General features: G+C 44.4%; 2 protein-coding genes across 7 annotated transcripts; both read left to right on the top strand.

Annotated features, from left to right (window-relative positions):
* Window positions 1-1234: 1234 nt before the first annotated feature.
* On the top strand, window positions 1235-23642 carry LOC103916493 (immunoglobulin-like and fibronectin type III domain-containing protein 1). 6 transcript variants are annotated; one of them, XM_009323491.1, is made up of 15 exons: window positions 1235-1457; window positions 6663-6803; window positions 11451-11519; window positions 12037-12159; window positions 14747-14886; window positions 15142-15241; window positions 16113-16160; window positions 16756-16801; window positions 17568-17742; window positions 18354-18467; window positions 19489-19660; window positions 20291-20563; window positions 21720-22762; window positions 23046-23156; window positions 23613-23642. In XM_009323491.1, the coding sequence occupies exons 3-14, from the start codon at window positions 11501-11503 to the stop codon at window positions 23154-23156; spliced, it is 2364 nt and encodes a 787-aa protein (XP_009321766.1). In that variant the 5' UTR covers window positions 1235-1457; window positions 6663-6803; window positions 11451-11500; the 3' UTR covers window positions 23613-23642. The 6 variants fall into 6 exon arrangements, with proteins under 6 accessions (XP_009321766.1, XP_009321764.1, XP_009321762.1 ...); XM_009323489.1 differs by lacking the exon at window positions 23613-23642 and adding an exon at window positions 23346-23449 and having other exon boundaries at window positions 6663-6798; window positions 23046-23113; XM_009323487.1 differs by lacking the exon at window positions 23613-23642 and adding an exon at window positions 23346-23449 and having other exon boundaries at window positions 23046-23113.
* Window positions 23643-24205: 563 nt separating this feature from the next.
* LOC103916496 lies at window positions 24206-25584 on the top strand (the record flags this gene model as incomplete). The annotated part of the gene is made up of 2 exons (XM_009323495.1): window positions 24206-24611; window positions 24987-25584. Coding segments are annotated over exons 1-2 (739 nt in total), but the record flags the coding sequence as incomplete, so codon positions are not given.
* Between the last annotated feature and the right edge of the window lie 8 nt (window positions 25585-25592).

The raw sequence follows: 25592 nt of genomic DNA, 5'->3' as shown, positions 1-25592 counted from the left end.
CAAGTGGTTAGAAGCAAAACCTTTGAAAATGATGTTTGCTTTAGATTCTTGCCTCTCCTGTTGGATGGCACTGGACTAGGTGGTGTGATTTCAGGCCAGGTTGCATCGTTGGGGCTGTGGAGTTTGCCCACCTTTCAGCGCTTGAAGTGCTTCATGTACAGCCTATCCCACAAGCACGTTTTCGTCCTTGAAGAGGACAAGCTGCTGAACTTTATCCATCTGCTTTTTAGAAGCATTGATATGCTCATGTCTGCCCTCCCTCACCGTATTGCATGGGGTTGCCTTTGAAATTACTGAATATGACTGACATCATCACCCAAGGTGTGACTATCCCTGTGGTGAGCAACATGGGCAATGAAACACCAGAAATGTCTGCCACTTGCAGACCTGGGAAGGGGTGGGAGCAAGGAGAGCTTTGGGTGGTCCATGGGTGCCCACTACCCTCTGCAAGCTGAGGAAACTGGATCTGTAAGCCTCTTCATCCCCTGCCTTGGGCTCTTTTATTTTGGGACTCTGTCTTGTTTCTCTCAAGATTTATCTAGATCAGCTCCAGGTGGCTCTGGATAAATGTCTCCTAGCAGAGGAAGCCTTTACAGATAAGCAGAACCTAGTCTGCAGGGGCATCTGATCTCCATTTCCAGCCTGACCTAATGGTTCCTAATCCCCTGTTAATGCTTCTGAGGCGCTTTTTATTCCAAGGGGTGTGCAAAGCTATGTAAGTAACAGCGGCTGCTCTCAGTGATGTAACTGGAGTGCAGGCTCATGCTTTTCAACTGCATGCTAATGAATTCACATTAGCACTGTGAGCTGGTGCTGTGAAGTGCTCTGTCCATCCCTTATATTCATAATACTAACTCTTCAAAGAGTTATTTAAAAAGGAGTGTATTTGGAGAAGCCTCATCTTTAAATGCGCTTGGCCACTCACTTTTAACTGAAGTTCAATTTATCTGATCAGTTAGTAACCCTAGTTATTCTTGAGATTGGTTTCAAACCAATTAAACCACAGTTTCCTTTAAAACATCCAGAACCACTCAGTTGTATTAAAGTTTTTAGTGAGTCGCTGTGAAGAGGAAACACAATCTGCAGAAAAAGCACCACTCCAAGTGACTTGTGAAGTGTTGAAGAATTATATTAATCTCAGATTTGTCCAGCACCATTACATGGACTGAAATAATAATGAATAGGAGGCAGGTGCATCGGGTTCCCATAAAAAAAAAATCATCTGGATGTCTCACAGGCTAACAGCCCTGTGACAGGCTTCACCTACCAGAGGGAGAGGGCGAGAGAGAGATTAAGAGAAGGGAAGGCAGAAGGCGAGACAGAGGGAGCAGCTGAGAAGGATCCCAGGGACCCGGTACTGATCCCACAGCTGAGCACCGACTGCAGAAAGGACTCGGGTGAGCTGCAGCTTTGACAGCAGTCGGGGTAGAAGAGGACCTCTGGGGTGGCACACGCAGGTGAGTGCTGTGTACCTGTTTCAGATAAGTAGCTGTGTTTGCTGTGAGCGAGGGTGTGTTTGAGCTCCTTGTGATTACCTTCACAAGGCAGAAAAGGTGACTGATGGGGAGTGACAGACCCTGCTGGTTTCATGCCTGCAGAAAGGGGAACACTGTGACCCTTTTGTGAAACTGCAGGATTCCTGGAGCAAGTAGGGGTGAAAGGGAAGAGATGCCCTCTCTTCCACTGTGATTGTTTCTATTTTGCTTATTTCTCTATCGGATGCTGGCATAATTTTCTGGCTCTGGATGACACTTATTTTATTCCGATATTTTAATGCTGGATAAGGAGAGAGTTTGACAGAGGACAACCTTCAGAAGGAATGGGACAGCATTCCCAACAATGGGAGTCCTCTGGCACCTTTGTAGGTGCCAGAGATTAACTTGTGCAGGCACAGGTCAGGCAGGGCAGTACTAGAACAATGTTGAAAACAATGTTCAGGTGTCCCGCAAAGAAAGCGGGAAGGTGGCACATGCTGTGGCCTCTTGGGAGTTTCAGAGAGATTTTCTTACCATTTGTTTCAGTGTCAAACTTCCTGACACATTAGGGCATGAAATATTAAAATAGCTTGTCGTGTGAGGGCTGGGCTTTTTTCATCTGTTGCCACTGGCACGTTGGGGAAACAAATAAATAAATCAGAACTGGGCTATTTGTTATGTTCTCTAGTGTGAAGGTGGGCGGGAAATGAGAAAAAGCCTTATAACCTGAATCCCTTGTGGCATCTGAATAGCACAATTTTTTTTTTACTGCATGCAGTGAGCTTTATTAACCCTCTGCATGCCCAAGGGGTGGTGTATGCAAAGCGGTTTGAACACACATAGTTAATTTTAGCTGGAGAAGGAGACATTTGGCAAAGTCCAATGGCCGTGTAGGGTCAAATGAAAGCGGTGCAGGCATGCCTTACTCTCTACATTCATTAAAGCACACCATGGGTTAAAATGTTGTTTTCTTCAGTGTCTCAAGGAGGGGTGAAAAGTACTGATGGGGTGATATGCCTGGTAATATGTTGATGTTTAATCGCATCTTTGGTGAGTCTATATTAAACATCTGTGGCCCACTATTTTGTTTTTCCGAATGGAAAAGGGTAAGTAAATTCCAACACTGGCCAGCCCAGGCAGCGTGCAAGAAAGATAGTCATGAGAGCAGCTATCACAAGGGGAAAGTAGGAATGTCAGGTTCCATCTAAATCATAGATCGTGCTAGCAAATCCCTCCGGTCAGTCATGGATGCAAACAGATTTAATCAGTCCTGAACAAGGGAATAGAAGGAATTCTGTACACCGTGGGAAGGAGGGAGCCTATCTGCAGTGTGAAAGCAGAGCACCGCTGCTTCTTGAGTTTGTTACCCTGATTCTAATCTTTTCCTTATGTTGAGTTGCATCTCAGTGTGTGAAAGTCCAGCTAACTGCAGTGGGTCTAATCATGGCTCTGCGTGAACAGTGATGACAGACCTCATCTTGCTGGTGACAAAGGGGCAGACTGGCATCTTGGGTGTGGGAGGTAAAATAACCAAGGCTTTGAGCCTTAAATTTAGTCTCTTAAATTTCTTCTGGAGTGTACAACATGGAGGATCTGGTGTTGAGGGACTGCGCTGAGCATGGGCATCTTCCACTGAAATCAGAGGGAGCTGCAAGTACTCAATACTCGGTGCATCACATTTATTTAAAATCAAATATTATGGGTCCAGAAGACTCATTTGGGCACCCACATGCATGGTGTGACTATTCCTCATCTTGGTGCAGGGCATTCTCCTGGTGAAAACAAAATGCCGTTCTGTGACCCACTGGATCCGTGGCCTGATCTGACCAAAAGAATGTCCATTTACATGACCAGCAAGACCAGTACTGTCAGACTTACCTGGTACATTGGGTGGTTGTAGGGCTGCAGGTAACTGGCAGTCTTCACTGAATTTGGACCTTTATTCCATTTTCCATGCCCTTGCCCATCCTTAAATGAATGCAACTTTTTTTTTTTCTTGTATAGTGTTTATGGGGTTCTCACTGCTATCACATCAAAGTAGACTTTGAACCTGACTACTGTGCTTTGCATATCTTGACCCATTGCATATCTGTGAATATTTCTGCCCAAAATCCTCACTGACATCACCTTGACCTTCAGTGCAGTGACTGACTGGACACCCATGCTGCGGGGGAATGCTGTGGCTTGGCCAAGTGACTCAAGTATGAGACTAGCTTTTGACCTTGGTCATCTGTTCATGAACTGGAAAATTCAGTCAGCTTTTTGGACCTACCAGGTCTTGGTTTCTTCACTTCTTGCTCTGTCTGAGCCATGCAGTGGGCACCAACAGTCTATAGGAAGAGTTGTGCCAGTTGTCACCGGTCAGAATGGGTAGACTTCATACTGATATACCAAAGAAGAAGGGAATTACAGGGAAAACAGAAGATTGGAAGAGTCTCATTTCCAGATAAAATGTACTTTTTATCTGAAAATAACTGATTTCCAGTTATAACTAATATATTTCAGCAGTCCTGAAATAACTGTCCTGCAGCTGTTGCCTCTTGACACTTCTTCACTGCCCTTCATTAGGGAAATGAACTTGCTTCCAGGGAAAAATGCGCCCCCTTTGCAGTGGAAGCAGTGACCGCTGCTGAATGTACCAGGCTTCGTTACAACATTTTGCAGGTTTTCAGTGGTACGCGATAGTTTATCCACTGGCATGCAGGGGTTAACAGGACTTTTGGGTGGGTGGGTGCAAAGTAAGCTGTGAAATGGAAGAAGGTCAGTCTCTTGGAGGAGTTTGCTCTGTCACAGATGGTTTTAAGTTATCAATTAATCTGTAGGAGAGATCTCCATTCCTTCCCCACCAAGAAAACTGTAAAACCAGGGCTGGAAATAAGGCAAACCCTGTCAGGTCAGGTTCAGTGGCCCAGGCAGAATTGTGGCTCTCCTGGTACTTGCTAGACCCAACTGTTTGTCTAATTAGGAGTTATCTAATTAGGAATTCCTCAGTTGTTCAAGCAGATCCCAACAGCTAAATGCATTTTGAGACTAAATAGCATCAGCAGTGCACTTTTCAGCGGGGAACAAATCACTGGAAAGGGAGCGTACACAGGAAAGGGAACAGCAGTAAGCCTTGTGGCTCTGGATAGCTCAGGTCCTTTGGTCGGGCCAACTCTGCTAAGTGGAAGGCTCTTGCTGCAGTTGATGAGAGCTGAATTCAGGTTTCAGTAGAAGCTGCTAAATGCTTCCTCTAGGAGCATTCCCATGGCTTACATGAAGTGTTATTGTCTTTAGAGACTTGTATAGCAACTCATTTTAGTAAAGGTACTTAATGTTAAGGCTACAGCATCTGATCAACAAAGTAACATAACTGCTGCCCTGGACCAGTAAGACTAATGTCTAAGGAAGCGTCCGTGGGATGATCATTGGCCAAAACAGGTGGGGGAAGGGGCTGTGGGAAACCCACTAGGACATTACTAGAAAACAGTGTCTGCTGCTGAGTGAGAGGATTTTCCAGCAGCAGATGGAAAATCCTTGTCTTATTTTCTTGGCTTGCTAACTTTCAAATTGTTTACATTTGACTTTGGAATTACTTCTACTTTTATATCACTGCAAATGTAACAAGGGATGTAGAAATGAATGATCTTAGCCCAAACATCAGTTTGAACAATCACATTTTCCTCTATTGACACTATTTTCTTATGAACTGGGAAGGTATAAATATTGTCACCAGCAATAACTGTCAAAAAGAAAGAAGGAATGAAGAAAATTACTCCAGAATTTCATTTTCACATTTATCTTTTAAATTGTTGATTAAACTGGTGATCCCCAGCCCTGCAAAGGAGAAGTTTTTGGTATCTGGATCAGAACAGCTGACAGATCATACTGCTGCCACCAGTGTCTTTTCAACTGAAAGATCATCTTTCTAAGACTAGTGGAAATGGTGCCCTTCATGGTTCTTCTGTCTTCATCCAATCTAACATGAGTCTTAGCTCCAGGACCAAGGTTTTGCTGTATGTTCCTTTCCCTGTTACCAACAGATTTTAGAACTCTAATCTGATGGGAAACCAGAGGAAAACCTTGTTCTGGTTCTGTCAGCACTGACATCATATGAACCATGGTCACCCTGATAAAACTATTTCCATTGCCAACTTCTGGAGCCAGCCCTTCATCTCAGAGTTGAACATGAGGATTTAATATGAATATATGGCACACAGTGCAAAGGAAAAAAAGATTGTATGCTCTCAGCCAGAAGTGAATGAAAGTAGACTCCCAGACTGAGCAGGCTTTGTTGCCTGCATGTAGTGCTGCTGGGAGAAGATAACATTCAGTCCCAGACTGGCCATGTCTGTGAACATCAGGAATTAGAGGTACCTTTGCTTCCAAGTGAGCTCAGTCCATTTTAGCTTTCTGGGTAGAGGAAGGAAGGTTTACAAGTTGCAAGGGCAGACTGGAAGCAAAAGATTTTGGGGCACAATATGCTGCACTTGCACTTCTAGGGTAAACCTGTCCATGGAAATAAGTGGCCTTGTTGCTGCTCATGGGAACAGGGATCAGCCTGTGGCTGTGCTGGAAGTAAAGACTGCAAATTGAGATGTCTGTTTTGGCTATAGCAGTGAAGCTGTTCTAGGAGGAACTGGATTTCTTTCAGACCTCTCAGACTGAAAGACTCTGCTTATGAAGGCCAAGCCCAGGCATGGTTGCCCCATACACAAATGCAATAATCCACTGTTTTTACTTGTCCTCTAAGGAAATTTGAGATCTTCTAAGGGCTCACGGCTTCTGAGAACCAGTCTATTGGTGTGTCCTACAAAACTTGGATGTACAGCTTGTCCCTTCCTTGGACAAGCCATTGATCTGCACAAATGTTTGTCCTTCTTTGAGGCACAAAGTCTTGACCCAGCTTGCACTTAGAAATCCAGTGTTGCCTTGACTGATGGTCACATCTGACCAAGTTGGCCCACTGCCTTGTTTGAGGCTTGCCAAAGACACTGGGTTCAATTGCACGTCTCCTGGTGCTGTGGGAAGCATGGGTGTATAATGCACGCAGCTCAGTATAGAGACATCCTGGCTGGGCAGCTACTGAGCACAGGCTTAGCTTCCAGGAGAGTAGAGAGATGTGAGTGGGACAAGAATTTATCATTTCTTTTGCCACTTAGTGACATTTACAACGGACTAATAAGGGGTACGGTTTCTTCCATACAGATCGCTAATACCTGTGACCAAGAGACCTCTTGAACAGCTATGAAGAGCTCTGTGGTCTGAGTCAACGGACAAAGCCACTGTGGTCCTGGGAGATGCAGTATTGACTTCAAGCAGGATCATCTCAGAAGCTCAACCTGTAAGGTAGTGAGTTTGGTCATGTCACCACTGAGATTTGTGTGGAGGTGATACAGAGCTGGGAGTATGAAGTGTTACCTTCACTGTCACGGTAGACATTGCTCTGTGTTGCTGTAGGGCTGAGAATTGTTGTAAACGTTCTGGGAGGAGTGGTCTCCTATAGCGTACACCGATTTCCCTGGTAAGATGGCAGGCTGTTGAAGATCTGCCCTAACTGTCTCATGGAGCTAACATGGGACTTGTAACACAGGTACGCTATGGTTTCTAATGTTTGTTATCTTGGAGGCATTGTTTCTTGGGACAGCAAGTAGGGATATGTTGTTTTTTCTTCTGGACATTTAGTAAAACTCTGTTGTATTTGCTCTGCGATATTTGCTGTAAATTTATTGACAGTATGAAAATGTGTGTCTATGTTATGAAAGAATTTATGAAAGAAGTTATGAAAGATGTTGTAGACATCGAAAGGAACAGACTGACCTGTTCTCGTGCTGTCACCCCATACCTACTTCACCAAACTGACGTGAATTCACTGTCTCGTTCACTGCTGTTAGGGCTTAATTGCTTTCATTCACTTAGAAAATATAGATGGTGTGTGTCTCCTTTTGGCATTTTGTGTCCATGCCACTTTAAAAAATAAATAGCTATAGAGTATCTGATGTATGCATACGTAAATTGTGGACAGCATGAGCAATCACTTATGTTATATTCATAATCCCTGAGGCAGAAGAGAAGATCAAGTCAAGTATAGATTTACCGAAGGGATAAGTCACACAAAACCTGATCCTTGGGCATTCCTCCCTGCTCTACACAAGACCTCCATTCATCGCTGGAGTGCTTGTGATGTTCCCCCTCTGTGACCTGCTCAGGAGTTTTCATGGAGTTGCACATCTGCAGTTGCTGGCCTTCAGTTCTGTGGTTCTAACCAAAGTCTTTGAGATTTTCCTTTAAAAATCTTCTGAAATGGGAAGACTCAAGCTCAAAACATTACTTAAAGTTAACAAATAAACAAAGAAAGCCTACCCAAAGCTAAAAGAGAAATTTTAGGTGAGAGATCCTTCTTCTCAGTGAGTATCTGGGTCCTCTGGTGTAAAGCACAGCTAGAATTTGAGACTGAGCACACAACAATTTGGTATTTTATTTAGAACATTTGCTGTGTTAGGACTGTCCTGATTTTTATGAATTACAAAGAGAAATAGAATGCTGCATATGTTGCTGATTAATTTATTATAATGATGATTCACACCTTCTACTGTTGTCTATGCTAATGGCTTTGTACTGCACATTTACTGTGCTTGTGTCAATGTCTGTGGTTCTTCCCATTCCTCTGGACCCATCACCTCTGTATGAACCACTCACTGCCTGTCACTTCTCTACAAGTTTGGCTAATTTTGCTCACCAGTCTCTGCCAGCAATTATGTCACATCTTGTCTGTGTGTTCCACTGTCTGAACCTCATAAATAACTACTTGTGACACCACTAGTACCTCCAAATCCTGTGACTCCCAAATGTTTTGCTTATTCACTTAGCTGATTTATGGCCCTATTGCTTGTGTCTAGTCAGACTGCAAAAGGGAATGGGCTCTTGCTCTGTCTCATCCAGACAGATTGATGGATAGACAAGAGGGAGGGCAGACCTCCCATCCCGTCAGGCTATCTGGTTTATTTTGGTAGATTAAAAATATTGTCAGTAGTCAAGGGCTTGCTCCTGCTCTGCATTCAAAGCCGTGGAAGCTTTGCCCCTGTCTCCAAAGGGGATGTCTCTGCAGCTGAAAAGCAGACAGTCTTCTGCCTGGGATGAGAAACAGCCAAGTCTTGGTTACCTGAACAAGGCTAATGCATGATAATGATGCGTTTTCCAGAGGAGTGAGAGTGTTGAGCTACTTCCAGTGTTAGCCCTGTTGTGCTGGGGATGTTGGTCAACAGCATTTCACCTAGGGAGGGGTAGATTGCCTTTTGGAAATATTGGTCTGCCTCCATTGTAGAAATAGCAATCTCGGTGATCATCTTAGTGTGGACACCTATGTTTCAAGCATCTGTGAGTGAAGATATGAATTACACTATGACAATTTTTGGAAGGCTTTTGCTGTCTTTTATTTCTTTTAAAAATTCTGTGATTTCTTTTTCTAGGATTGAACTGAAGTCAAAGCACAAACAAGAGAGTAGAAATTTTAAAAGTAAGCAGGGCAGGGTCTGAATGGTTCTGTGCCAGCTGATATGTTATTTTCTGGTCCTCATTTAACACAGAAGACACTAGAAAATGCGATGCGGTTGGATTAATTACACTGAAGGAATGTTCTCTTGCATGTCCTGGCACCGTTATTTTAACTGGGCAATCAATGTGTGGCATTAACATGCTCCTGTCTCACTCTCCAGAAGGCAAGAATTCACAGGAGTTTAAGGACTCAGAGCAGCTTATCTTTAATCCAAGTGAATTTCTGAAATGTTTAAGGCCCTGTAAACTCAGCAGTTTACGCATAGTGTACATAGTGCATATTGTACATTGAGAGGATGCATACATGGTGCCTATTACTACCCATACAAATATTGCCAGTGTTTGGTTTTTTTCAAACTAGATTTGAATGTAGCCATCTCTCAATAGGTTATAATTATGTTTACATATACCCACAGTCACAGCAGACTGGGAACAACTGTCTGACATGATGCATATGATGATGCATAAGAAAACAGTAAGTTTCTTGATGGCTTTGGGCCTGAGAATTTGGACCATGTTCATGTTTCAGTGTAGATGGTCGTCAATATTGCCCAGTGTGGAGGGAAGAAGTTGGGAGTAGCAAAGAATAAATGTGAGTGTAACATAAAGAGAGCTTAGGGGAATACTGTTGCAAGCTAATGTCAAGTAATCATGTTTGTTGAAAGTTGTAAGCGTTAGACATTTCAGGTCCAGGAGTGGTGACATGTTTAGGAAGATACAAGACTGCAAAAGGCAATAGGGGATTATAATGTTTGCTATTAATACAGTTCAGTACTTTGGAGGACAAATTAAGTCCATCAGAAGAGGGTGATCAAGAGTCTCTGAAAATCTCTTGCCATTTGCCCTGCCCGGTGCAGGGCAGGGTGCCCTGGAATCATCTTACTTTCATTTCAGTTTTGTTTTTTTCCCCTCCCACAAGCTGTTCATTCCCTTCATTTGCAATTTTTAAAACAACTGCCAATGGTTTACAGAAGTAACTGTGATATGCCAAAATATCAACACACAAAAGCTGGAACACTGAAATCTAAACCTCTTGTTTTGGTGGATAGCAACAAAAGTCACCCACACCAGACCGGGGAGGTGATAGAAGGAGAGGACTTGGCTGTCGTTCACACAGTCCCATGTATCATTTCCCATTTCTGTTGTTTCACGTGCATTTCCACTGAAGTCAGTGAGGATCACAGAATGATTTTCCACATAATCAATTATTTATGAGACTTCTATAGTGCGCAGAGCCCTAAAATAAGATTTGTGTTAAGGACAACAGTGGAGCCAGTCATTTGTTGTGGAGTCATGTCTATGTTCCTATTTGCAACTGCTGATTAATGGAAAAATAAAGTTTATGCTTTTGGTTCAGAATCTGACCCAGAAGTACTGTGAGGTACACTTTCTTTGGCCTGTCTATGGGATATACAGCACAAATGATTTTTGTTAGCTTAACTGTCTTTTACCCTTAGCTGAAACCAAGTGTCACACAGATAGTGCAACTCCAAGCTAAATGTATAACAAGGAGATGTTGGGGTCCTACCCAGAGTTTTCATCAGGTGTAGTGTGGCAATGCTAGGTTGGATGAATGTCTGATATAGGGAACAGGATGAAGATCATAGGTGTGCTGACAAAGTCCATCTGCATTTTAAAACTGTTAAAAGTTGCATGTTCTTGTGTGACTCTCTGTTGACTGAAGGAGTGCAGAGGGTAAATAGAGACACAGCATTAATCCCACATGGGAATCTAATCTAATTGCTCTTTCAGAGCTTCAGTAACTCTATAGTTTCTGAGCATCTCTCATATGACAAGGAATCTGCCTTCACAGTTTGCTTGCAAGATAGTGACGTGTTACATTACACATTGTCCAATTTCCTTTGGCAGAAGGTCACATGAGTGATCTATAACAATAACTAGTTAATGCCAAGTTCACACTTCATCATTTCCTTCTAAAGTAAGTAGTAGCTTATAGTCTGCTCTCAGGTCTGTTGCTAATTTAGACAAGCTAATTTAGATCAGGATGAGCTTCTGCTTCATGCCCCAGTTTAGACATCCATCTCTGTGGCTTTCTTCTCAGCAACTGTTCTTGCCATCCATCAGAACTCACCGCGTGAGTGCCATGTGGTGTAATATTTGCCTGAAACACGAGAGGAGGTTTTTGGAGGAAAGCCAGATGACATGGAAATGGAAGAGGTGACGGAGGGATGCTGTGAGATGTGTACATTTTCCATTTAGCCCTGCTAGCCATTTTCATACCTGGTTTGTGTTGGTTCAAAACTGTCATGATACGTTTTGGAAAGACATGTCATGATGTGTTGATTGGCAGGCCTTTCTCAACTTGTCTGCTGGGATGTGGCAAGTGAGGAAGGGCAAACTGCGTCATACAAGTGAGCAGTATTAAGGTCTGTCATTTCCCTTGTGAACTATAAATAATTAAATTATTTGTCTTTTTCACAGGAGAACCTGTAGTCTGTTTGTGCTGACCATAGGCAGCTGAGAAAAGCATCATGACAAGCCATCAGGCAGGTGAGAGAGCAGACACAGCTATGAAAACTATCTGGCGTACCCCTGAGAATAAGCCCAACTTGTTTTTCTTGTTTGGTAGTTAGGTATCTGTCTCTCACCACCACAAGGAGACACACCAGACACTGGCCCATCAGGTTCTGCTGACCTTTGCAATAGTGTCTTTCTCATGCCAGATTTTGAAGTTTTATTTTGAACAATAACTGATGTAAAAGCATTCTCTATCCAAATCATCGCTAGACCTGTAAGCTGACGTGGCCCTGGGTTGCGATCTTGATTGCAGATTTTCCCACTTGGGCCCTAGCTTTGCAATAGGTCAGCACAAAACCACAGACCTTAATGCCCCAGCCTTTGGACACACTTACAGCCTGTAGTACTAGAATGGATCGGTCCTTTATAGTCCAAGAGAAGCTGAGCAGGAACAATTACTGTTCTACAGAGAGGCAATGCAGATTGAGAGATTGTTTCTAAAGGACAAACATGTTGTCTTAATGGAATGTATTTTTCCTTGTCTTTCTAGTAAAATCCTTCAAGAAATCTTCTGTCCCAGGAGTTGTCATCACCCAGTTTGTGGATGATATTCCAAAAGGATGCAGTACACCTGACTTTGAGCGGAAACCTGTCACTCTGACATTGCAGGAAGGTGAGATTCTTGAAAAACAGTCAAAGCCACAGACCTGGAGGCTTGACTCCATGTCTCACCTACATGAAACAATTATCAGAATTAAATCAAGCTAGTTTCTAAAGAGATTTGACTAGACCAGAAAAAGTGTTCTGTGGCCAAAGTCTTTGTTGTACTGATGAAAATTCCATCAGTACTGATAGAGGTCTCCTGAGTTTTCACTAGTGTATGCAAGATCAAAATCTGGCTCCTAATGTATACAACAAATCCTGTGAATTCTGCAGGAGGCTCTCAAAGTAAGTATTTCGCAGCAAAAGATTAAGCACATTGAAAAAGTTGTCTTTTCCTGTTGAACTAACTTGTATTATGAATATTCAGCACTAAAATTAACTGCTTTTTTGAAGTAAGATATACTGACTGCAGATGCTATTTAGGCTGTGCTTCCCCTTCAAGAAGCAATATGGATCTTGCAGAGTACAGAGAAGGCAGCTAATGAGCCGAGACCTAAAATCAATGGGAAGCCTAACAGTAAGGTCTCTGCACTTGCAGACAGTCGTATGTATATTTTTTTTCTGGAGTGGGATAACCTGAGGAGATCATGTAGCTCCTCTTCCCTCACAAGACTGAACCGTTTCTAGCACCCTGGATTTCAGTGTTGTCACACCCATCTGTTGATTTTCACGAGCCATTGAGATTTTACGAAGGAGCACAGTGGCCTCTAGTGGTGCATCCCTCCTCCTCCTCCACCTTCCTTCCACCTGCAAGTTTCAGGCGTGAACCAAGGCGGTGGTCAGTCACCCTGTCTAAATTTTCCAAGTTATTTCATTTCCAATATGTTCCTCGTAGTTCATATACAAAATGTTAGGGCATTCAGGCTGGTCACTGTGTAAACTGAAATCAGTGTCTGTGCAGATGCACGATGAGTGTCTTTAATTATATCATCCCATTGCATTCAGTGCATGGATTAGCTGATACTCCTAGCTGTGGAGCTGTGTCCTGTGACAGATGGCAAACATGGGAAATGGCAGCCAGAATGGCCAAAATTTGACAAAGGAATAATCAACTGGAAATAGACTTTAATAATAGATAGTACTGCAATCTCAGAAAAAGTTGGAAGATGCCTTTTGATAAGAATCTGTTGGCAGGAGCTTGCTGCACCAAGTAATTTTTTTGGTGGTGACTGCAGAAGGGCGTGGGAAATACTGCAAGACTTTCTGGGGAGAATTTTTAACAGTGTTGGTCACCTGAAGACCAAAACTATTGCAAAAGAAAGATAGTAATCATTTCCGCCCTGAGCTACATCCATGGATAACTCATCTCCATTTCTATTTCCCTGTGACACTCCCACTTACCTACACGAGTCACTTCTCTGATGTGTTGTTTCATCATGACTTTGAGGCTTTTTGGAAGAAAAAGGAAAGGTTTGTACTAGGCAGTGGTAAAGCTGTTGGAGATTTCTGTGGGCAGCTGCAGTATACTCAGGTTCTTAGGGGAGAAGAGATGAAGGACAAAGCTCACAGGTAAACCCCATCCTCTTCTCCCTTCCTTGCCTCTTTGAATAGCAGAGCCTGGTGTGTTTGGAGTGCAAGGTGGTGCCAGGCTAGCAGACAAGGAAGATATTGCAGAAAGATGACATGTAGGGAGTACATGGGGAAACACCCTACCCTGCATGGGTCCTCCCAGTTGTGGTACAGTGTTGTCTGTTAAGAATGTGTTTTCTTAAGTGTGCAGAGGGGGTATCTTCTTGTTTCCACCTCCTAAGGAATCCAAATTTATCCAAATGAAAAAGAGAACAGGAGCTGCAACTATTCACAGACGAACTTTACTGATGTCTAGAGACAGGAGACTCCAACACAGTGAGTCCCATGTTATTTAACGTCCTGCCCAGCATGGTCGCAACAAAGGGAAGAGCCTGAAAGAATGGAGACGCAATGGGAACTCATAGGGGAATTTGTATGTGATGAGAATGGATTTGGGCATTTCATGTTGCCAGAAGCAAGTCTAGGATGAACTTGCTATAGCACCATTTATTTCAGAGATGATCGGAGATGTTAGCAGTCATGTCTGGCAGGCTAGCACCACATTTTAAAGGCCTTTTATGATTGAATACAGACAAACCCTGACATTAGTGGCATGGGGAAAGGTAGCCCAGCCTGGACTTGAGCTAATAACTGCTTGCTCTTTGGCCCTGCCCAAATATTGAGGGAGTTCAAAATCAGACCAAGATGCCAAAAAATTGCTCTCTTGGGTATGTAATTTCTCTATCCGCATGGCTGTGCAATAAAAACACAGGCAGAGACCAAATGTGTCAGTGGTGAATTTTGAAGTTAGTTTTCAGGTAATCTCTTTGAAAGCCACTGAGCTAGAGTGGAGATTATGGCAAATGTCTTGCATGAATTTGGGCATTTAATGCAACTTAAACTGGTAATTTAGGCATCTTTTACAGAGAAAACAAAAAGATATCATTATTTTCAAAGAATGTTTCTGCCTAAAACAACAGAGGTGGCTCACTCTGGGGATCACTCTATTGATAACATAAGGGGCCTGGCATGAGAGTCCTCATGTTCAAGCCTGTCTTAAAGAACTAATTTCTTGCCTCTTTTCAAAGGTAAAAATGCCATTTTCAGAGCTGTGGTCAAAGGTGTCCCAACCCCTGACGTGAAATGGACACGTGTACAAGGAGGAATGGATGATCCTGCCAAATACGAAACATTCTTCAATAATGTTACAAATGAATTCATTCTGCAGGTAAAGATCAAATATTTCAGAGAGGACTCATGGAACAGAGAGGGCGGTGGAAAGGAAAAACCTGCAGTGGGCTGACCTAGATGTCACCAGATCTGAGATAACGCAAAGATAAGCAAACAAAGCTTTTTAGAGTCATTCTGGGAACAGAAGAAAGATCTGAGATACCATTGAGTAGCTGTTTTATTAGACGCTGAAGGTGTGTGAGCTGAACCACAGCACATCGCTGTGAGCTCTTATTATGTTCTTCTTTTTAAGATAAACAGGCTCACTACACATGACAGTGATCTGTATCGTTGCTTTGCTGTGAATGAATATGGGGAAGCTGCATGCTCTGCTGGCCTCAGGATCATACAAGGTAGGACTGACAGGTTGTGTGCTCCGAAGGTCCTGGGGTCCCAAGTAGCTGGCTTTGCTGTCCTCTGGGGGTGGGTGCCTAGAGCATTATCTAAGTATTCTTGGTGTGAATGTCTAGTTTTCCACTCACTGAGGACTGGAGGTCTTCCATGACTCCCCCCACTTTGGTGGTTCCATGACAGTCTGAGCTTTAAGGCAAGGGAGAAGAAAGTGGTATTGTGGTCACTGCACTGGACCATAATCAGAAGCTCTGGATTTAGTGTTGAATTGGCTCAATCCTTTCTTCATTATGTTGGATGAATCAGTCTTTTGGGAGAGATTCATCTCACTTCACTTCAGATGTCTATGGTGTCCACCTGACTGAGTCCCCTGGTTCCCTTTATAGTCAGTGGAGAGAAATGGGCACTTGGTGGGTAAAATATAACTGACCTATTCTTGGAATCTACTTGAGCAGGAAGTGGATGATATTGGAAGCATCCATTTCACCTGTGTGCCTGTAAAGTAAGCTTAGAAGGCGACTATCTGCATTTGGCCAGATAATCGTTGCACCTTGGCTCCCCATCTCTAAAACAAGATGTTAATATTTCCTACCATTGCTTAAACCGTAAGCTTCATAGGGCAGAAACGGTCTCCTCCACTGTGTAGAGTATCCAGTAAGCACAGAATCGATTGCAATAGAAATATTGCATTTATAGATGGAGATTACTAGGAGTCAATGTCAGATTGACAAGGAAATCCAAACTAGGATTTCGTCTTGCATTGGTAACGGATGCAGAGGTTTTATAGTTCATCGGTTTACTGGTGTTAGTCTGAGTGTTATCTTGTTCATCTCATGGCTTGTTTTTTCTCTGTTTTCTCTTATAAACTGTCAGTTGGCTTTAAAAGGAAAGCGAAATATATTCCTGTTCATCCTGCTGATGGTAAGTTAGAGGTAGATTATTTTTTTTGGGTGGGGGCATAGTTAATACTCCTCTGTATTACTGCATTATTACTGCCCCAAACTTGTAAAGAATAAAGTAAGAGAAGGGTCAATGAATCTCTAATGTTCTGTCATCTCTTTCTGCTTGCTATTTACCTTTGGGTAAAGTGATGATCTTAGACATGGCCTTGAGCTGTTCTAATTAATGATTCTGGAATCGTTAGTGCTAGAAAAGGATTTTGTGATGTCAAATACAGCTGGATCAAACATGTTAACATGGCTGGAAAATAGTGGGTTTCTGGAGTATCCTCTCTAGAAAGAGAGGAAAGCCCCCTAGGAAGCGATGAACTTCAGTGGCACTCAAAGGATATGATTATTGCACTGCAATTGGCACACTTCAGTGCCAATGATTATGGCAGAGAAAACTGGCTCTAAGTTTCATGACAGTTTTTTTGTAAAGTGTGGAAACATCACCAGCGGTAAACAGTGTAGTAGAATGGCCTGTTGTCAGTGGCTATTTTGCATTATCTTCTTTTTGGGGATATATTTTACAGTGCTGGGTATCTGAATCTTTGTTGTTTCCTCCTCTTTAATAGAGTTAAAGAAGCAGCTTCAGGACTTCAGGAAGCTGCTGAGGAAGCGGTAAGGCTCCGTAATGAAGGCCATTGTTACACTTCCTAGATGTTTCTTGATGATAGGGCACAGCTTCATAGATCTTCAAGGCAACACTTCTTGTTTCCAAAGTTGTTGCGAAACTCAGTATGGAGAGACATAACAGAACAGTTTGCCACTGTCTGTGAGGCTGAGATAAACACAAGGTACCAACCTCATTTTGAGGTGTATGTTCCTTTGCACCACAAGGTTCTGACTTAAAAGATCTGTTTCTCTGCTTTCCTGTTTTTAGCTCACAAGTAACTTCCTAGCTAAGTGACAAGTCTCCATGTAATGATCTTTCTGGCTAATCAGGGACTGAGCCCTGGCTCCCAGGCCAACTGCACAGACTGCCATGTGCACATTGCTGAAATCCCTTCACTTCCCAGGTGGGAACCTCCAAAGATTGCCTAATGGGAATGATCTCTGGCCTGTGCAAAGTCCTGAATTGTGCTGAGCAATTACTTTGGAGAGTGCAAGTTGGCCGGGGCCAAACTGTGCCCACAACTCTGCTGATAATTTAACAATGTGGACAACTGCATTACAGTTGTTCCTTGTTCCCTGGCAGCATTTAATTTGTTGTATAGATGCAGAAAACCTGTTCTGGAAGAGTCCCAGTCTTTCTTGTCTACATCTACAGGGCCAAGTGAACTGCAGAAATGGTAGAGAGAGAGAGATGAAAGAGGATTAAGTATAGAAAAACAAGACATCTTGTTGTCTGTCAAAATGTCTCGATTTTTTTTCCCCTGGTTCTAAGGGCCCCAGCACCAAGACCAAAACTCTTGGACAAAGAAGCAGTCTGGCAACTGTTGCTGCATGCAGATAGGAAAGATTATGAGAAAATCTGTATGAAATATGGAATTGTTGACTTCCGTGGGATGCTGAGAAAGCTGCAGGAGATAAGGAAGGACACAGAGAGTGAACAAGGAGAGGTAAAATAAACTGAAACGACTGAAAGCATTGATTTTTAACAAACTGCAGAGTCCTACAGTTCCTCAGTAGCTTCTGAAAACAGGCTAAACCTTCCTAAATTGCTTTGTAGATGAAAATCTTATTGTATGACAGAGAAAGATTTATGACAATGTTTTAAAGAAATCCTAATTGTATACTCATGCAGATGAAAATGCTATTGACTTTTTTGAAGTTCACTTCATAAATTTTAGGAGATACTGACCTTGGGGTAATCCTTTTATTAAACCAGATGGCTAAATTCTGTATTCAGTTGCCTCTGATGAGAATTTGTACCCCAAATTGAAAAGTTATATGCCTGAGGGTCAAAATTGGCCTTCACATACAGGGGCATGTAGAAACCTGGATGGATAGTGGTTGCATAGTGTGTGAGTGACCAGGAGGTAGCACGTAAAATATAATTTGCCTACAGGAGGAAACTGTGGAAACTTACAGGTGCTTCTTCTATACAGATGAGTTAGAGGTAGCTCTTTTCTATGCAGATAAAAAGTAGATTTCACCTTAGTTCAACAGCATAAGAACTTCTGTCGTGGCAGCCTTATAATTTACTAGGTTCTTGTATCTTTCTTTGCAGTTAATACACAGTGTCAAAAACTTTCAACACATCAAAGTCAACAAGGAGGGAAAAGCTATGTTCAGTCTGGAGGTGGACCTGAAAAACAGTAACAGCAAAGTTTATCTGCTTAAGGTGAGGGGGTGAGTTGAGTTGGCTAGCTCATAGCAGCCACTGAAGTCTTCTACATAAAATGTTTGATCTGGTGGGCAGTGGCTGAGAGTAAATAAGCTTCTTAAAGTTGTCTGTCCATTGCAGAATCCTTGACTGGTTAGGGAGAAGTGTTGGTGTGGGGGTCCAGGTAGTGTTTGGTGGTGAATATCACTTGGGACTTGTAGATCCAAGTACGGGGGAAACAGTTAGTTACTGACATCCTTTTGACTTCAAGAGCTCTTCCTGTAAGAGGAAATTCTAACAGTGTCTTTCAGGCTGCAGAAATTCTGCAGTCTCTTATAAGAAAAACAGACTGATTTTATTTACTTTCTCAAGTGTGTAATTCCACTATAATTCACTTCTGTGAAAGAAGATCTCAAGGAAGTAAAACATTCCATCTAGTTCTGTAGTTACTCTGCTGTGATCCCCAGGTGATCAGTGCTGTGGATGTTTTTCTGGAAGCTGTGTTTCAGTCAAACTGTGGTTAGTGGCTTTAATACAGGGGAAATCGGAATTCATTAAAGAGGAGGTCAGGCTAACTCTATGAACTTCTGAATCAAATGCATGACATGACATCTATGCAGCCACCACGTGGAGACAGTAACCCAAGTGTGTTACAGATAGGAAAGTGGTGAACTCCCCTGCTTATCCATCTATAAGGATGCTAAAATCTAAGCAAAGAAAGTACTTTGTCTTTGAAGTTACAGTGACTGTGTATTAGTTAAGCTTCAAAAGCTTATGTGAGCTAGCAAAGTACTATTGTTTTGCCTAGTTTGAGAGTCTGATGCTCTGTTCTGTGCAGGACTTACTGCACGTAGTATTGCCTGTGTGTTACATAAGCAATGAGCCCTGTCCAGTGTAAGTACTAACAGAGCATAGACTTCTCTGTTGTTACTCATTTATATCAATAAAGCTATCGTAGCACAAATGTGGCCTAATTTGTTTGAAATGCCTTGCACTAATTGTGCGTTGCCTTTAAGAGTATATTCTTTCTCTTCCTTAGGATGGTAAGAGGCTCAGATATGGAATGGGGAGTGAATACAGAAAGTACTGCCTGAGGCGAATTGGAAAAAGGTATAATTTCATTGTCAACGACGTGCAGCCAGAAGATGCAGGCTTATATCAAGTCAGAGTGGAGGATGTACCTGTTTTCTCAACTGAACTGGATGCTGAATGTAAGGAATTGAGTTAGATGTATGTGATGTGCAACTGTAACAAGAAATTATTCTTTGCTGGAAAATTTTATCTAGGAGCATATGCAAAGCTCAGCAGTAAAACCTGATAACTATAGAAGGCTGTTTTTGTGTTTCCCAAATAAGGGCTCCTTATATGACACAGGTGAAAAAGAGCAGGAGGGTGATTATGGGATATGGGTGTTGCATTTGTAGTCCAAAGGACTAAGTTCAAGTACCAGTTTGGCTCTGAGTTCTGGATGACAACGAGCACATTCCTTGACTTACCCCATGCTATAGTTTCCTTTTGTAAGTTCAGAATAGTAGCTAGCAACTCAATACAAGTATCATGCTGCTGAAATACATTAATGACTACTAATTATCAGCACATCACAGTGATGTGTGGTATAAATGTCTCAGAAGATAATAAAGACAAAAATCTACTTTTCTGCTTTTCTGTCCTGTAGAATTGGGCACAGCAGCACATCTGTTTTTCCTTTTTCTGCTTAAACCAATGCTCACAGGCATGGCAAGTTCCTGTCTTTCTTTCGTCCTTCAGCTGCAACAAGTTTTTCTTGGAAGACAGAAATAGCTCTCTGTTTCCTTTCTATAGCTTTTGATTTTTCATTGCAGCCATCCCTGTGAGATTTGAGCAGCTACTCAGTGATGTGCATTGTCCTGAGGAAGAAGATGCTGTCTTTGAGTGTATCCTACGCACGCCCTGCTACGATGCTGTGTGGCTACACAAAACCCACCTCCTCGAGGCAAGTGAGAAGCACCAGATCTCCGTAACACCTGATGGTCTGACCCACCAGCTGATTATCAAAAACATTGTGCCCTCTGACAACGGCATGTACACACTCGACACTGGACTCTGCTCCTCAAATGCTTGGCTTATTGTAGAGTGTAAGTGACACTGTATTATTCCCATGGTGTTGGCTTGAGGTGTGTTAACAAAACAATATTCCTCTCACTGCCTGATTGCTCATTGGGATGATTCTGTGCTGAGAAATGAATTGCGAAGCCTCTAGTTCCTAAATTATATTTGGAAAAATGAAGGTCTGGTTAGACTCTCTTTCCTCTTCAGATGAGACAGATTTTTCCCTTTTTATTAGTCCTGACAAATCCTATTGGCTTATTTACTCTACAGCTACTATGAAGTAGCATGTTCTCCATCAGTTATCAAAAAACTCCATATCTCAACATGTGTTTTTGATGAAGCTGTCACTGAACACAGTAGAGCATACAGGGGATCAAGGAGCTTTCAAGGGCATCTTGTTAGATAGTATTTTCTTTCCAAATTAGAGTTAAACAAGTTAGAAGAAGCCCAGAGGAATCTGGGAAGCTGGGAAACACTCCTTTCAGTGCAAGCAGATTAATAATTAGCTGGCTTATATTTTTTTGCTTCTGAAAGTAGTTGCTTTCATTTCAAAACAGTGCGTGGCCTGCTAGCGCCACTGTTTATCTCAGAAAAGCCTGAATTTTTGATTAATACAAAGCTGTTCACAGAACTGGAATCTTTAGTCTTCAGGCTGGCCATCTCTAAAATGCCAGGATGCCAAATGTGCAAGCTGCCTCAGTAGCAGCGAGATCCTAATTCAAGGGTGGGAACTGATGGCCACTCTGTGCGTGGGATATTCTGTAACTCCTCCAAGGCTGGAGGGAGAAGGCAGAAGGAACTAGTGAGTCCCAAATACAATCTAAGCCCCTCTAAATTAGACCTATCATGCTGGAAATTTGCCTTGTTTTTCTGCTTTTTTTTTGTTTGTTTTGTTTGTTTTTTTAATAAGCATGTTTCCACTAAAAAGAATTGTATTTTTAACTAAGAAATGTAAAATTATGTCTGAATGTGACACTGAAAAAATTCAGGATTTCAACTGAATTTAAATTTATTTAAATATATTATGTTTCTGTGTCCTAGAATGAAAATATAACAAATACTAACACATTTTCTTTGGTTGTTGATGCAGTACATGACCTATTGATTGTCTATCTTTTTTTCCCCTCTCTCTTTTCCTATAAATTATATCTCCTCCAATCAAACAATGCATCTTCAATACAGATGCCAAAGGAAAGAGGAGACAGGGTGAAGGAGGTGAAAGAGAGAAATCTGAGTGGCTGAAAGAAACATTGCCAGATGAAGACAGGGCTAAGAAACTTCGACGCAGAGAATATGTTGGTGATGAAGATCATCTTATGGACACTGGTGTGGAAGAAGATGGCTGGTACAGAAATGGTCAAGGTGGCAGTCAAGGCCACTCCACTGATGTTGATGGAAGCCATAGATTTTTAGGAAAACACAGGCTACGTGGAGCGGACAGAAACGGAAGGACAGGGTTTGGGCAGTTTTCTGGAGCAGACCTAGATGGAGACTCAATGACATATGATGGTATTAGCTTTGGATTAAAAGGCTTAGGAGGCAAAGGTGGATTAAGGCCTTTCCGTGGCAAGGATTCTATGACAGGGAGAGCAGATACTGGTGATGAATTAGGAGGAGAAGGTGAATGGTATTCTGTGGATGGCAGAGATGATGGTATGCTGGATGCTGTTAAAATTGACATGGATGATGGAGAAGGTGTGGGCTCTCAGCATGACAAGGATGGTAAATTAGGTGATACTAGTTACAGAGCTGGCTTTGGGGCTGTTGGGAGATTAGGTGCTAGTGATGGAAGTTCTGTGTTAGATGGACTCAATCCTGACTCAACTGGAGTGGGAGGTGGTAAGGGTGATCTGCTCAGTAGGACTAGCCCAGGGACTGGAGCTAGAAAGAATGCTGCAGGTACAGAGATTGCAGGAGGAATGAGGTCCCCCTATGGCAAGGATGGTCTGCCGACCGTAGTTGATATGAATGGAGCAAGTATAAGCAGAGAGGGACAAAAAGGGACTCCCTATGGCAAGGATGGCCTGACACTTCATGCTAGCGGTCATTTAGGTCAGGCAGGAAGGTCTGGCTTGCAGTGTGGCCCAGGTGGTCTTCCAGCTGGAGATGGGGCTATATCTGGTGCAGGTGACAGTTCTATAGGGGAAATGGAGGCTTTATATGATCCAGATGGTCGGCCAGTTGGAGCAGGTGTTGGTGATGCTGGTGTAGCTGGTGCAGGGGGAGTTGGGTTTCCCTATGGAAAGGATGGTCTCACAGCTGCAGCAGGTGTTGTGGGCGTAGGGGGAGTTGGGTCTCTGTTTGAAAAGGATGGTCTCCCAGCTGGGGCTGGCATCAGTGGTGCTGGTGTAGCTGGTGCAGGGGGAGTTGGGTTTCCCTATGGAAAGGATGGTCTCACAGCTGCAGCAGGTGTTGTGGGCGTAGGGGGAGTTGGGTCTCTGTTTGAAAAGGATGGTCTCCCAGCTGGGGCTGGCATCAGTGGTGCTGGTGTAGCTGGTGCAGGGGGAGTTGGGTCTCCGTATGGAAAGGATGGCCTCCCAGCTGGATCTGGTCTTGGTGGTGCTGGTGCAGGGGGAGTTGGGTCTCCCTATGGAAAGGATGGTCTCCCAGCTGGAGTAGGTGTTGGTGGCGCTCATGTAGCTAGTGCAGGGGGAGTTGGGGTTCCGTATGGAAAGGATGGTCTCCCAGCTGGAGTAGGTGTTGGTGGCGCTCATGTAGCTGGTGCAGGGGGAGTTGGATCTCCCTATGGAAAGGATGGTCTTCCAGCTGGAGCAGGCTTTGGTGCTGGTGTGGCTGGTGCAAGGGAAGTTGGGTCTCCGTACGGAAAGGATGGCCTCCCAGCTGGATCTGGTCTTGGTGGTGCTGGTGTGGCTGATGCAGGGGGGGTTGGGTCTCCGTATGGAAAGGATGGCCTCCCAGCTGGATCTGGTCTTGGTGGTGCTGGTGCAGGGGGAGTTGGATCTTCCTATGGAAAGGATGGTCTCCCAGCTGGAGTAGGTGTTGGTGGCGCTCATGTAGCTGGTGCAGGGGGAGTTGGGACTCCCTATGGAAAGGATGGTCTTCCAGCTGGAGCAGGCATTGGTGGTGCTGGTGCAGGGGGAGTTGGATCTCCCTATGGAAAGGATGGTCTCACAGCTGCAGCAGGTGTTGTGGGCGTAGGGGGAGTTGGGTCTCTGTTTGAAAAGGATGGTCTCCCAGCTGGAGTAGGTGTTGGTGGCGCTCATGTAGCTGGTGCAGGGGGAGTTGGGTTTCCCTATGGAAAGGATGGTCTTCCAGCTGGAGCAGGCTTTGGTGCTGGTGTGGCTGGTGCAAGGGAAGTTGGGTCTCCGTACGGAAAGGATGGCCTCCCAGCTGGATCTGGTCTTAGTGGTGCTGGTGTGGCTGATGCAGGGGGGGGTGGGTCTCCGTATGGAAAGGATGGCCTCCCTGCTGGAACAGGCATGGGTGGGGCTGGTGTAGCTGGTGCAGGGGGAGTTGGGACTCCCTATGGAAAGGATGGTCTTCCAGCTGGAGCAGGCATTGGTGGTGCTGGTGCAGGGGGAGTTGGGACTCCCTATGGAAAGGATGGTCTTCCAGCTGGAGCAGGCTTTGGTGCTGGTGTGGCTGGTGCAAGGGAAGTTGGGTCTCCGTACGGAAAGGATGGCCTCCCAGCTGGATCTGGTCTTAGTGGTGCTGGTGTGGCTGATGCAGGGGGGGTTGGGTCTCCGTATGGAAAGGATGGCCTCCCAGCTGGATCTGGTCTTGGTGGTGCTGGTGTGGCTGGTGCAGGGGGAGTTGGGTTTCCCTATGGAAAGGATGGTCTCACAGCTGGAGCAGGCATTGGTGGTGCTGGTGCAGGGGGAGTTGGGGTTCCGTATGGAAAGGATGGTCTCCCAGCTGGAGTAGGTGTTGGTGGCGCTCATGTAGCTGGTGCAGGGGGAGTTGGGTTTCCCTATGGAAAGGATGGTCTTCCAGCTGGAGCAGGCTTTGGTGCTGGTGTGGCTGGTGCAAGGGAAGTTGGGTCTCCGTACGGAAAGGATGGCCTCCCAGCTGGATCTGGTCTTGGTGGTGCTGGTGTGGCTGATGCAGGGGGAGGTGGGTCTCCGTATGGAAAGGATGGCCTCCCAGCTGGATCTGGTCTTGGTGGTGCTGGTGTGGCTGATGCAGGGGGAGTTGGGGCTCCGTATGGAAAGGATGGCCTCCCAGCTGGATCTGGTCTTAGTGGTGCTGGTGTGGCTGGTGCAGGGGGAGTTGGGTTTCCCTATGGAAAGGATGGTCTTCCAGCTGGAGCAGGCTTTGGTGCTGGTGTGGCTGGTGCAGGGGGAGTTGGGACTCCCTATGGAAAGGATGGTCTTCCAGCTGGAGCAGGCTTTGGTGCTGGTGTGGCTGGTGCAAGGGAAGTTGGGTCTCCGTACGGAAAGGATGGCCTCCCAGCTGGATCTGGTCTTGGTGGTGCTGGTGCAGGGGGAGTTGGGTTTCCCTATGGAAAGGATGGTCTTCCAGCTGGAGCAGGCTTTGGTGCTGGTGTGGCTGGTGCAAGGGAAGTTGGGTCTCCGTACGGAAAGGATGGCCTCCCAGCTGGATCTGGTCTTGGTGGTGCTGGTGCAGGGGGAGTTGGATCTCCCTATGGAAAGGATGGTCTCACAGCTGGAGCAGGCATTGGTGGTGCTGGTGCAGGGGGAGTTGGGTTTCCCTATGGAAAGGATGGTCTTCCAGCTGGAGCAGGCTTTGGTGCTGGTGTGGCTGGTGCAAGGGAAGTTGGGTCTCCGTACGGAAAGGATGGCCTCCCAGCTGGATCTGGTCTTAGTGGTGCTGGTGTGGCTGATGCAGGGGGAGTTGGGGCTCCGTATGGAAAGGATGGCCTCCCAGCTGGATCTGGTCTTGGTGGTGCTGGTGCAGGGGGAGTTGGGTTTCCCTATGGAAAGGATGGTCTTCCAGCTGGAGCAGGCTTTGGTGCTGGTGTGGCTGGTGCAAGGGAAGTTGGGTCTCCGTACGGAAAGGATGGCCTCCCAGCTGGATCTGGTCTTAGTGGTGCTGGTGTGGCTGATGCAGGGGGAGTTGGGTCTCCGTATGGAA

The sequence above is a fragment of the Pygoscelis adeliae genome, unplaced genomic scaffold, assembly GCF_000699105.1.
Source record: "Pygoscelis adeliae isolate BGI_AS28 unplaced genomic scaffold, ASM69910v1 Scaffold185, whole genome shotgun sequence".
NCBI classification, from domain to species: domain Eukaryota; kingdom Metazoa; phylum Chordata; class Aves; order Sphenisciformes; family Spheniscidae; genus Pygoscelis; species Pygoscelis adeliae.
The sequence above is the reverse complement of the archived record's forward strand: the minus strand, read 5'-3'. Positions and strand labels throughout refer to the sequence as shown.